Raw genomic sequence first — 13,393 nt, 5'->3', positions numbered from 1 at the left:
ACCTCACTCATATGTGGAAGATAAAAAAACAACATACACATAGATACAGAGGAGAAAGAGGTGAGGAGGGCAAAAGGGGTAAAGGGGCACATGTGTATGGTGATGGATGGCAACTAGACTTGGTGGTGAACATGATGTAGTCAACACAGAAGCTGAAAAATAATAATGTACATCTGAAATTTATGTTATAAACCAATGTGACCTCAATAAAAAAATAGAGCTATAATGTTGTATGTCAATTATACCTCAATAAAAAACAAAAAGTGGAGTTTCAACATGGGCTAGACTTAGTGACTCTTCTAAGAGAGAATATGGTGGTATATGACTTTCAGCCTTGCTCTCTCTCTTATATCACTTGCTCTGGGAGAAGAGAGCTTCTATGTCATGAGGATGTTCAACGAGGCTACGCAAAGGCCCCTGTGGTAAGGAACTGATGCTTCTGCCAATAACCATGTGAATGAGTTATCCTGGAAGGGGGTCCTCCAGCCCCAACCTTCAGATGACTACAACCCCTGCCCAAAACCTCATGAGACACCCTGAGCCAGAACTGCTCAGTTAAGGTGCTCCTGGATTCCTAACCCTCAGAAACTGAGAGATAACAAATGCCTGTTATTTTAAGCTGCTAAGTTTTACAGTATTTTGTTACACAGCAGAAAGATAACTAACAGAAGCAAGAAGGGCTATTCAACATGGCAATAAGAGCACTACATGAGTCAATAGCTCTAGAAGGCATAGAAATAATATAGTACCATAACGTATAACACTGAGTTATCAAACTAAAAGTTAAAATTTGTTTGAGTATATTCTATTTAAGAAAGAAAAAAAATCTAATAAATTTTAAAAAGTGTTTTATCTAATATGGTTAAAATAAAAATATTGCTGATTAGAAGATAAATTTTGTTACCTGAAAAAATAATTTATTTCCCAATGATGTTTATGTAGTTTTGCCCTTTTGCCATCCACTCTTTGGGAGTTTTAACACTTTGTTAAATCTATAGACTGTAAGGATGGGAATAGTATTTTCTTTCCCTTTGCATCCCTTTCCAAAAGTCTAGAGATTGGGGCTCTATATACAGGGAGAATTAAATTACCCTGTCTTTACGCTGAGGTAAGAGGCCATAAGACATCTCAAGTAACTTTATTTTTTTACCCAAATAGTACATGAATACATTCTTATTTTTAAAAATTCACACAAGACACAAGTATATCAAGTAAAACGTTAAAGTCCCTTTTCACAATATCCACCATCATATCCCACTCCCCTCTCCAGAGGCAATCGTTGTTTGGTATTCATCTTTCCACATCCTTTTCTACGCACAGTTACACAAATACAGAACATAATTTTAGGATTTTTTTTCCCACAAATGAGATCATGTGAATATTATTCTGTATTTTACTTCTTTCACTTAACAATGTGTCTTGGAAACCCTTCCATGAAAGTAATCTAAGTCTACTTAATTCTGAAGTATAGATATAATTTATTTAACCATTTTCTTACTGGTGGGCTGTTTCTTAGTTTTTTGTTGTTGTGAAGAATGCTGCAGTGAACATCTATGTGGCATTTTGTTTTTTAAAAGACATTACAAGTGTTTCTTTAGATTAGAGACCTTTAAGGAGAACTGCTAGGTCCCAAAGACTGTAGTTTTTATTTTGATGGGTGACCTCAAATTACCCTCCCATGCAATAGCACCAATTTACACTATCATTAAAAGGATAAGAGCTTATTTGTCACCATTAAATAATATCATACTTTTTTATTTCTGTCAATCTGATGGGCCAAAAAAAAAAATTCTGTCTTTCTGTTCTTCATTTTCATTTTCATGATTGCTAGTGAGGTTGAGCATATTTTAATATGCTTGCCATTTTTATTACTTATTAGAATTGCCTTTCCATAGCTTTTGTCCACTATTGTATCATTTGTATCATATTGTATCATTTATCTTTTTCTTATTAACTTGTAAGAATTCTTTATATGTTCTAGATAGTAATCCCCTGGTTATGTCTTTTTTCAGTATGTCATTTACATTTGTCTTTTTTTTTTGAAAGTTGTACAGATGTTTGAAAAAAAGAAAAACTCAAGTCTAGCAGTCACTTTCTTCATGACCTCGAGATTTTTTTCTCCTTTAAAAAGGCCTTCCTAACCTAAAGATTATTAAAAAAATATTTTTAAGTTTTATTTTTCATAGTTACTCGTACCTGAAATGTGTTTTATAGAGCACGTATCCAACTTAATCTTCTTCCAGATGTAGAACCAATTATCCCAACATCATTCATGGCAGCATGACGTGCTGCCTTCACCCATATTAAATACTCCTGTATACACTGTTCTCTTTCTAGAGTCTTTACTCTTTACATTGATCTATTTCTATTTCTGTACCAGTCTCACACTGTTTTAATTACTATAGCTTTATGTTTTGATATCTAGTAGGGCAAATCTCCTTCTTTTCAAAAAAACCTTTTTTTTTGCTATTCTCTTACATTTTCTTTCAGATGAATACTGAAATCAACTTATGTTCTAAAAATTCTTATGGGACTTTTAGATTGGATTCCTTCCATTTGTAGCTTAATTTGGAGAGAACAGCCATATCTGCAACATCAAAAATTTCCACCATTCATTCTATAAATCTGTATTAAGCACCTAAGTACCTTCTTTGTGCCAGTCATTATTTTAGCACTTGACATACTAATGTGAACAAAACAGACCAAAAAATCCTGTACTTGAGCAGCTAACATCTTGCAAGTAAAGGCAGCCAACAAACAACAAAATAAACAAGTTAATTATAAATTATGTTGGAAAGTGATAGATGCTGTGGAAAACGGGAAAAATAGCAAGATAAGACTAACCAGTAAGAGTGACCAGGAGTATGAGAGTGAGAGGAGGTGGTAGGGTGATCAAGGTGGGCCTTATGGAAAAGTTGAGATGGAGCAAAAACTTGAAATGGAGAAGAGAGTTAACCAAGGGGCTATCTGGAGGAAGAGTGTTTCAAAGGAATAATGACAACAAATTCTGTTCAAGAAAGCAAGAAGGACAGAGTAGCTGGAGCAGTGAAGTGAGAGCAGGGAGGGAGATGGCAGAGTATGCAGGGTCTAAAAGATTCCTGTAAGGACCTTGGCTTTTATTGAGTGAAAATGCGAGCCACTGTATTCCATCCAGGAACATGTCCATGTTTCGCCACTTATTCAGGCCATCATTTTGTCCATCAATAAAGTCTTATAGTTTCTTCATATAGGTTTTTTGTATTTTTTATCTTTATTCTTAGATATTTTAAGATTTTTTTGCTAGTGTGAATGGAATCTTTCTCCCATTATTTTTTTTAAAGATTTTTTATTTTTCCTTTTTCTCCCCAAAGCCCCCCAGTACATAGTTGTATATATATTTTTTTAGTTGTGAGTCCTTCTAGTTGCGGCATGTGGGACACCGCCTCAGCACGGCTTAATGAGCGGTGCCATGTCTGAGCCCAGGATCCAAATTGGCGAAACCCTGGGCCGCCCAAAGCAAAGCACCCGAACTTGACCACTCAGCCACGGGGCCAGCCCCCATTATATTTTCTAATTGCTAATTGCTATTGATTAAGAAAATTCTTGATTTTTGTGTATTGATCATATAGCTGGAGGTCTCTTAATTTTCATGAAGAGGTTATCAATTTTAACCCCAGCTTGGGTGGTTATTGGCATCTGAATCTGCCCTGTGCCCTTAACAGCTCCCTCCCCCTACACTGGTGCCTTAAAAGACTCTTAGAACATACCATAGTCTCAGGGTAGTTTTCTGGGTTTTGTGTCCAAAACCTGTTCTATCACACCCATTAGGACAGTTACTATTAAAAAAAAAAAAAAAAGAAAATTAAGAGTTGGCCACGACGTGGAGAAATTAGAATCCATGTGCACGCTTGGTGGGAATGTAAAATGGTACAGTTGTTATGGAAAACAGTATAGTGTTTCCTCAGAAAATTAAAAATAGAATTACCATGTGACCCAGCAATTCCACTCTGGGCACAGACCCAAAAGAACTGAAAGCACAGCTTTGAAGAGATATTTGTGCACCATGTTCATGGCAGCACTATTCACAGCAGCCAAGGAGTAGAAGGAACCCATGTGTCTATTGACAGATGAATGGATAACAAAATGTGGTCTGCACATACAATGAACTATTATTCAGCCTTAAAAAGGAAGGAAATTATGACACAGGCTATAGTATAGATGGACCTTAACATCATGTTATGTGAAATACGCCAGTCACAGCAAGGTAAATACTATATGACTGCACTTATATGAGGCATTTAGAGTAGTCAAATTCAGAGAGACAGAAAGAAGAATGGTGGCTGCCAGGGGCTGTAGGTGGGGAGAATGGGAACAGAGCTTCAGTTTTACAAGATGAAATGAGTTCTGGATACAGAGGGTGGTGATAGTTGCCCAAGAATGTGGATGTACTTAATGTCACTGAACTGTACACTTAAAAGTTTAAGATGGTAATGTTGTACTTTACAAATAAAAACAAATTTTAAAAACTTGTTCCATAAATAATCTTGTCTGTTTCCTCTTGCTAGTCTTCTGATTCTGTGAGGCCCCATTTGGTCCTCTGTCTAGTGCTTTGAACCCAGTCTTCCTGACGGACCTTTGTCTGGCCTGGGACTCTTTGAGTTCCTCAGTATTCACCTTGACCCAGATCACAGGTTCCCTTTTCTTGGACTCTCTTGTCAGCCCACGTTTTTCATCCAACCCTGCTCCTAAGACCCTCATTTGGGCCAATGCTTACTTCTGAAGAAAGATCTGAGAAATAAAGCACACAATCCTAGAATACAGACTACCTGCACTCCAGGTATAACTCTGAACTTAATGCTGTTCAATATAGAGCAAAAGCTTGAGAAACAATATTTGTGGAGAATTGCTTGAAGGACATACATTTTATTCACTTCTTGGGATCAGTTTGCTTGTTTCTGTTTTCTAAGCCAAGGTTCAACAGATAAGCTCCAGAAACTTTGTGAACCTTCTGAAATTATCTATAGAAACCTGTGCATTTTTTTCTGCAGAGAGGTCCTAAGCTTTTAAAAGGTTCTTGATATGCTGTTATCAAAAAGAGAGTTAAGAGGGGACAGACCAGTGGCACAGTGATTAAGTTCATGTGCTCCGCTTCAGCAGGCCGAGGTTCACTGGTTCAGATCCCAGGTGCGGACATAGCACCGCTCATCAAGCAAGCTGTGGCGGCATCCCACATAAAACAGTGGAAGACGGGCACAGATGTTAGCTCAGTGACAATCTTCCTTAAGCAAAAAAGAGGAAGATTGGCAACAGATGTTAGCTCAGGGCCAATATTCCTCACAAACACATAAAAAAAGAGTTAAGAATCTCTCTCTATATACTCTAAAATTTGTTCTTCCTTGGATTAAGACAGATCATCAAAGCCTTGCCTCAACTGCACTGCTCTGCCCCAAACCCACAACGGCTTTTACTGAACAATGCTTTGGCGTTATGTCAACAGCCTTCGTTGAAGGACATTAAAGGAAAGAGCCTCAGCCCTAAAAATCTGTTTAGGGAGCTACCACGAACTTCCACAATGACAAAGAAAGCAAGACAAAGATGGGCACCGATCTGCCTGGATATCTCAAGATCTTAAGCAGATAACATGTTTGTAAAGGCAGAAATATGCTGATGCCATCATGAGAGAAGAACAGATTATGAACAAGGCCAAGGAGGATGAAATTCTCTATGGAATTAGAATCAAATCAAATGCAGCACTAAAGGCCCTTCCTTCATAAACTCGAGCATGGGATCTGGATAGGCACCAATGTAGACATTAATGGCACTATTTGTATAAACACATATAACATTTTACGTATACATTTAGTATACTTAAGTTAAAAATAAGGTTCAAACTGAGGCCAGCCCTGTGGCACAGCGGTTAGGCGCACACGTTCCGCTTGGGCGGCCCAGGGTTCACCAGGTTGGATCCTGGGTGCGGACATGGCACTGCTTGGCAAGCCATGCTGTGGTGGGTGTCCCATATATAAAGTAGAGGAAGATGGGCACGGACGTTAGCTCAGGGCTAACCTTCCTCAAAAAAAAAAAAAAGGTTCAAACTACGTTTATCATGTGAAATTTTTAACAACTCTCCCTTCTCAAGCTCAGGATAATTCTCTCCTGTAACCCTCATATTCCTCTATTTAGCTAAAATACATCCATCTTTCAAAGCTTAGCTTTTAAGATTATAACAACAAATTTAAAGTGGAACTGATTTTGTTTCACTAAAGCAAAAACGTCCTCCTCTTCTCCTCAAACATAGACACTCCTGGAAAGTCCCATAGCTCTTTTTTTTTTTTTTTTTTTTTTGAGGAACATTAGCCCTGAGCTAACATCTGCCTCCAATCCTCCTCTTTTTGCTGAGGAAGACTGGCCCTCAGCTAACATCTGTGCCCATCTTCCTCTGCTTTATATGTGGGATGCCTACCACAGCATGGCTTGCCAAGCGGTGCCATGTCCACACCCAGGATCTGAACCGGTGAACCCGGGGCCGCGAAGCAGAACGTGCACACTTAACTGCTGCGCCACCGGCCCGGCCCCCCATAGCTCTTTTATTGTTTTTCAAATTCTTTAAAAGCAGGTCCACAAAGAACTATGATAGAAGGTTTTCCCTTTGTTAGAGAGAACTTGCCCATACAACAGTCAACAGTCATTTGGCTGGAATTATGTGGAGAGTTTAGCTCTAGATCTTGGTAGAAAGTCTAAGGTTTCTCCAAAAATCGCCACAGCAGAAACTGACTGATTTTAATGAGACAAATTGTGATACTAACGATGCAAAGTATATGGTCTGGGATTGGAGAAATGCATTATCAAGTTACATCTCTACAGAAAGGGAAACAAATTCAACAAGACCCTTTGAACATCTTATCTTAAGCTCACATGGAAAAAGGAGGGCGAGATGTCAGGAGGAGTGTTCAAATCATGATTCATCTGACTACCATACCAATAATCCCAATTAAATCAATTAGCCCAGCAGAAGTCTCTGTTAGACTATTCCTATTTCTCCTTGAAAGTTCACAGATGAGAAACACTGTCACCTTCAGCTTTTGCTAACGACACTTCCACCGTGGTTATAACAGACCTTTGGCTTTCTGTTTTAAATGCCTTCAAAATTAAATCACTTACCTGTCTGCCTCAAGTCTTTAAGTAGAACATTCCTCTCATTGTCCTCTAAAGAGAACACTCAAACATTACTCTCAAATGTGAATTAATATCACTAACAGTTATAACCAAAGACTTCCTATAATAACCTAAATTTCAAATTTATAATATTTTTCCTCCCATCGCAGCAAGAATAGTCTCAAAGCACGTCAGAGGGAAGTCAAGTCTGAGTCCTGCACTAAGAAGCTTCTGGGTGGGCTTCAGTTTAATCCTTCAATGAATGCTCTGAGAGCACCAGTGGTCAAGTTGCTGGCTTTGTGGGTGGAACACGGTACAGTGTATTACAAAGCAAATACCATTAGCGATTGCACTTTGGGTATCTCAGCAGATATGAGCTGAGCACTTACCTGAAATAAAAGGTTTTATGTATTTCATCTCAGAGAAACATCACCTAAGAATAAAACAAAAACTCCTTGTCAGTTAGTCCAGGCCGTGCTGATATCCTAATACCCACCATTTATCAAAATTTACTGGATGCTAAGACACTTTACTATGTGCTTTACAAAGATTTTCTTGTGTAATTTTCACTCAAACCTGGGCCTTCGGTTTTACAGATGAAAACCCTGAGGCTTAAGAAGGTTAAGTGACTTGCTCAGGATCATACAATCAGGAAGTGGTGGCGTTACAGTGGTAGAGATTTGAACCCGATTGCCCGACTGCTCTTGATCACTATTCTATATCGTCTCCCTTGTAGACTTGGCTACAGATGAAGACATGATTGTGAAGTGAGTTTCAAGGGCAGTAACTGAGAACTGTGGTCAAATATCATGGTTCAGAAGGAGCATAATTTAAAGCCTTAAATGCCCAGATGCTCTTTGGTAGATCTGGCACTGAGCTCAGGGGGGAAATCTACCATTCTACTATGTGCCAGCATTTCAGCATCCCTTATTTCCTCATTTTTGACCCAGAACCTCTTAGAGTAATTTTTTCCCAAAAACGTGGCCCACGGACTAATTGTTTCAAAGACATGAAAAGTCCTTGTGAAAACCAAAGGGGAAAATGACATGTAGGAAATAACATTTGTATCTATAATCCAGAGTGGTGAAGGTCACAGATAGACAAGATTGTCCCAAGACAATTTTTTCATGAGGAACTTATCAGACATCTCAAAATTTTGCCATCTAGATTTTATTATATAAAAGATAAGTAGAGAGCCAGGAACCCATGTTTTATTTATGGACTGAAAAAACTTGGCCAGGAATAGTCTAGCACAATTGTTCTCAAATGTTAGCAAGCATCAGAATCACCTAGAAGGCTGGGTCCCATCCCCAGAGTTTCTCATTCAGCAGGTCTGTGGTGGGGCCCTAAAATTTACATTTCTTACAAACTGAGGCGATGCTGATGCTGTTGGTTCAGGTGTCGTACTTTGAGAACTGCTGGTTTATCAGAAAGTTCACAATATACTAGACACACACACACTGGTTGCAAATTATGACAATTTAGTTAACTCTCTACTATTGACTTTATTAATGATACTCTCCCCACCAACCTAAGGGCCAGAAGTAAGACTAAATCAGAAGGACGTTATGGCTGGTAACCTAAGAAGATAATCTAATTAAGAGCACGAATGAATGGGTGTATAAAATATGTGTTTGGCAGAGGCAACCAGGGAGGTATATCTAACAAGTAGGAAACAACATTGCCTTTAACAGCCTTCACCTATGTTGAAGCAGACAGGAACCGTGTTTCTTGTATTCAAGAGAACACCCTTTAGACCTCTCTACACCTTAAATGTTGTTACCCAGGGTTCCAGTCTCATTCTTCTTTATTCACCACTCACTTTCCCTGCGTTTTATTTTAAACACCCCCACGGCTTCATTTACCAAATATATCAGCAGTTAGCAACTTTGTTCAGGTAAAGAAATTCCTTTTAGAATTTGATTACTGCTATGGATTTCACAAAAAAATAAACATATACAGGAGCTGGCCTGGTGACATAGCGGTTAAATTTGTGCACTCCCCTTCACCGGCCTGGGGTTTGTGAGTTCAGATGCCGGGTGCGGCCCTGTGCACCACGCATCAAGCCATGCTGTGGCAGCGTCCCATATTCAAAGTACAGGAAGACTGGCACAGATGTTAGCTCAGGACCAATCTTCCTCACCAGAAAAATTAAACATATACATTTTACATCCAATTCAAGACATTCAGAGATTCTCACTCACGTCCATAGGCCACAGGTTAAGAACTCCCTATCTGTATGCTAATGATTCAAAAATTTGTATCTTCAGCCTAAATTTTGATCCTGAGCTTCAATACTACATATTCAAATGTCTACTTAACATCTATATTTGGATGTCACACAAATGCCTCAAAATCTACATGTACTGAAGAGTGACCACTTAATGAGAATGGGGTCTCCTTTTGGGGAAATGAAAAGGTTCTGGAACTAGATGGTAGTGATGGTTGCACAACACTGTGAACACAATGTCACTCAAGTGTACACTTTAAAAAGGTAAAATGATAAATTCTACATGTATATTTTACCACAATTTAAAAAATCTACTTTTACAAGACCGAAATCGTCACCTCTATTCTCTACCTCTCACACACCCAAAATCTGTGCTTTCTCTTATATTTGAACATCAGTTACTAGGCCTACCACTTACTTAGTCACCCAAGCCAGAAATCTGAGTCAGCTTTTTTTTTTTTTTTTTTTTAAAGATTTCATTTTTCCTTTCTCTCCCCAAAGTCCCCTGGGTACATAGTTGTGTATTTTTAGTTGTGGGTCCTTCCAGTTGTGGCATGTGGGACGCCGTCTCAGCATGGCCTGATGAGCAGTGCCATGTCCACATCCAGGATCCAAAACAGCAAATCCCCGGGTCCGCCCAATCAGAGTGTGCGAACTTAACCACTCGGCCATAGGGCTGGCCCCTGAGTCATCTTTGATCATGCTCTCTTTCACTCTCCCACTTACAACTAATCAAGAAGTTCTGTACATTTTCCCTCGTTAATAAAGAGTTGAATTTGGAATAGTCACCTACTTCTCTCTATGCCCAAAGTGTCTCCTAAGTTCAGGCCACCATCATTAGTCTCGTCTCCAGTTTTGTTCTTCCCCAACCTCACTTTAAATGACTATTACCTAGCCAGAATGATCTTTCTAAAATGCTATCTTTCTGCTACTTTTTTTGTTTGAAAATCTACCATTGCCTTTGGGATAAAGTCTAAATTCCCCTTCATGACCTGGCCTCTACTTACTTCTCCAGTCTTAATCTCTCTCATCACCCTCCTGCCAAGGCCAACTGTCCCGCGATATAAATTACCTGCAAGTCTCAGCAGACCACCAACTTTTTTCTATTCCAAGTGCATATACTACTTCAAATGCCTACAACTCTATTTCCCTCTGTTTAGACCTGGCTAAGCTCTATTGGTAAGATTCAGTTTACACTGTCTTCTTCAGGAAGCCTTTTCAGATGCCCCCAAAATGGGTCAGGAGTGCTTACCAGGAGCTCCCTTAGTATGTTCTACATTCACTTGTATCTTCACATTCACACCTTAAATTGAAATTGTCTGCCTCCTTCATAAGACTACATTCTCCTTGAGAGCAGGAGCTATATATCAATGCACTACCACTGCCTAAAACAGTACCCAGTTTGTGATATGTTCTAAATAAATATTTTCAAATGAACGAACAAGTGATGCCCCAGTGAGTGATAGGAACCCCGACGTCAAAAGCCAAACAATCCAGGAGGACTTTCCAATGACTTTCTACCTTTCTCCAGTTAAAAGCCAAAGTCATTACAATGGGCTACAAGGCTCTGTGTTCTGACTTCATCACTGACTATTGTAACCTTCATTCACTCAGTTCCAGCCACCCTCTGAGACCTTGACTGGAAAAGGTACTTGAGCCAAGGAGCCATTTAGGCACACGCAGGAGAGAAGGAGCTAAAACATGTTGGGCCTCCAGCGTGGATCAGGCCTTGTGCTAGGCACCTTCATGTGCCCTATCTCAAAATCCTCACAATCACTCTGGCAAAAAAGGCATTACTATCGCCACTTCAGAGCTAAGGAGACAAAGCCTTAGAGTAGATTTTGAATTTGAACAGAGGGAAAACTTCCTTGGAAAGAGTCCATAGTGGTGACTTTTCCTTTCCTAGATACCCTGTATGCTAGTTAATGTGCTTGCTGTGTCTCCTCCTCCCCAACTCCTTCTGCCCTGTTCTGGGAAGCTGATCTCTATGAACTACATCACTCAGACCATCTTGCCCCTGGGCTTCTGTTTGGGTTTTACCAATGCAAAGTACTAGCTGGAGACTGGAGGGCAGGAAGAGAGAGAAAGCTTAGGGCCTTTATTTCTTTGTGTCCTCACTGCCTTGCCAAGTTCTTACAGTGGCTGCTTAGCACTTATGGACATAGCTCTTGTCAAGAAGTCCCTTTTCCAAATTGAAACTCTAGCTAGGCTCTAGTAACAATACTCCTTCCCCTTTCTCTTTCCCTTCAGGCCTGGGAGAGCTACGGACAGCCACTGTTGTGTTTCACCATTCCTCTCTAGTTCCTCAACACTGACCATACCTCTTTAAATAGCTCTCTGGTTAAACTCTGTTCAGTTAAACCCTTTTGAATGCACAATTGTTTCTTTGCAAGGACTCCTGATTGATACGCTAGGGAAAAAATGGCATGTTCTTCTTTCCCTTTGCACTTCCATTCATTCATTTCCAATATTTACAGAGTCTCTTCCTTTCCTCTAATCCAAAGCTTCCCATCCTCCCAGGTCTACCTGGTCTTCCAAGAAGTCTCTACAAATACTCCATTACCTACAGAACACTGCTGTTACCACTGTTGTGCTGAATCTAGTCTGACATTAGCACTGTGTCATCCTCATAGTTCTATGACTGTTCAGCTTTGTTAGTGTGACCATCCCAAAAGGGCAATAAGCTCATTAGGGGTAGGGAACTTTAGCAATTAGAATCTCTAAACAACATATTTTAGCTGGAAGGAACCTTCAAAGTTACCTTGTCTAACCTCCTTATTTTACAGATGGGGAGGTTCAGGCTCACACAGGGAAAGGGTCTCTCACAGCTTTATAGTGGCAGACTTAACTCCATAACCTAGATGCTTCCAACTACTTCACCACACTGTAATACCGCACTGGGTACTTAGTAGGTACTCAATATGCTGAGAACTCACCCCTAAATTTATGCAGAGATTTGTGTTTTGTTCAGTGATATGCCCCATGCCTACAGGAGCACCTGGCACACAGTATGCGCTCAGCAAACATTTGTTGATTTTGAACCTGGAACGCACCAAGACAAATTCCTTGGAAGTTAATCAGAACTCAGAGGATCATTTATAATTATAATAATCCCTTATATACTGAGAAAAAATGTATAGCTTCCAAAGTGTTTTCACATTTAAATGACCCCATTAGATCCCTCTAGGGTAAACACAGCAAGAATTATTAGTTTATTTAATAGTTGCAAGAAACTGAGCCTCTGAGCAGGTAATAAGTCAAGGTCTCCTGACAAGTATGTAGCAGAGCCGAGACCAGTATTCATGTCTTCTGATTCCCAGTTCAATGCCATCTCCACTATTCCATGTTGCTTCTTCAGCTTTGCCATTATGCTTCCACATATGGGAAGTTCATTCAGGGAGCTAGTCCAAATATTCACAATGAATAGGTAGGTCACACATTTATGCTGAAAGAAGGGATTTTGTTTCTTTAAAAATCCACTATTAAAGGTACTCCTGTTTCACTTCTGACTAGATACAGCTTGCAGAATACCCCTACTCTTGATATTATGAGGCCTGTTATTTCCCTCCAAGAGAGGAGTTACCATCTGTGTGTTCTGGAGTGAAGGAGACAGCACTTTTGAGACATTTTCTGTACAAACCAGAGCCAGGCCCTTTTATAACCAGGTATTCAAAGAGAAACGATGCCTTGACCCCACCAGAGAGGAGATAGCACACTGGATTTCTTTAAGATCAAATGCACCAGGGAGCTACCTACAGATACTTCCATTGAATTCTCTTATAAAATGCACTTTTGTTAAGGTTTTAGCTACTAGGATGATCTCTGATCCTGATCAATCAGAGCATTACAGAAACCAAAACCAACCTAAACATACGTCCAACCTCTTTCAATTTGTTTCCATTAAGAGCTCAAAGTATTGGGGCTGGCCGGTGGCCGAGCGGTTAAGTTCGCGCACTCCACGTGGGCAGCTCAGGGTTTCACCATTTTGGATCCTGGGCGCAGACATGGCACTGCTCATCAGGCCATGTT

At 39.8% G+C, this 13,393-nt stretch overlaps 1 protein-coding gene across 16 annotated transcripts in view; it reads right to left on the bottom strand.

Moving 5' to 3' along the window:
* LOC124247772 (phospholipid-transporting ATPase FetA-like) overlaps window positions 1-13,393 on the bottom strand; it is a 130,092-nt gene that overhangs the window by 113,623 nt on the left and 3,076 nt on the right. For 12 of the 16 annotated variants that reach the window (XM_046677472.1, XM_046677552.1, XM_046677448.1 and 9 more), the window contains exon 2: window positions 7,524-7,567. Coding sequence is in view for 7 of the 16 variants with exons in the window: in XM_046677448.1 (XP_046533404.1) it covers window positions 7,524-7,551 (28 nt within the window). In the remaining 9 variants the exon portion in view is untranslated. Of the gene's footprint in view, window positions 1-3,746; window positions 3,816-7,523; window positions 7,570-13,393 lie in introns of those variants that run through there. The other 4 variants (XM_046677509.1, XM_046677525.1, XM_046677555.1 and 1 more) reach the window with 3 other exon arrangements.

The sequence above is a fragment of the Equus quagga genome, chromosome 1 (genome assembly GCF_021613505.1).
Source record: "Equus quagga isolate Etosha38 chromosome 1, UCLA_HA_Equagga_1.0, whole genome shotgun sequence".
NCBI classification, from domain to species: domain Eukaryota; kingdom Metazoa; phylum Chordata; class Mammalia; order Perissodactyla; family Equidae; genus Equus; species Equus quagga.
Note: the sequence above shows the minus strand (reverse complement) of the source record. Positions and strands in the feature narration are given on the sequence as shown.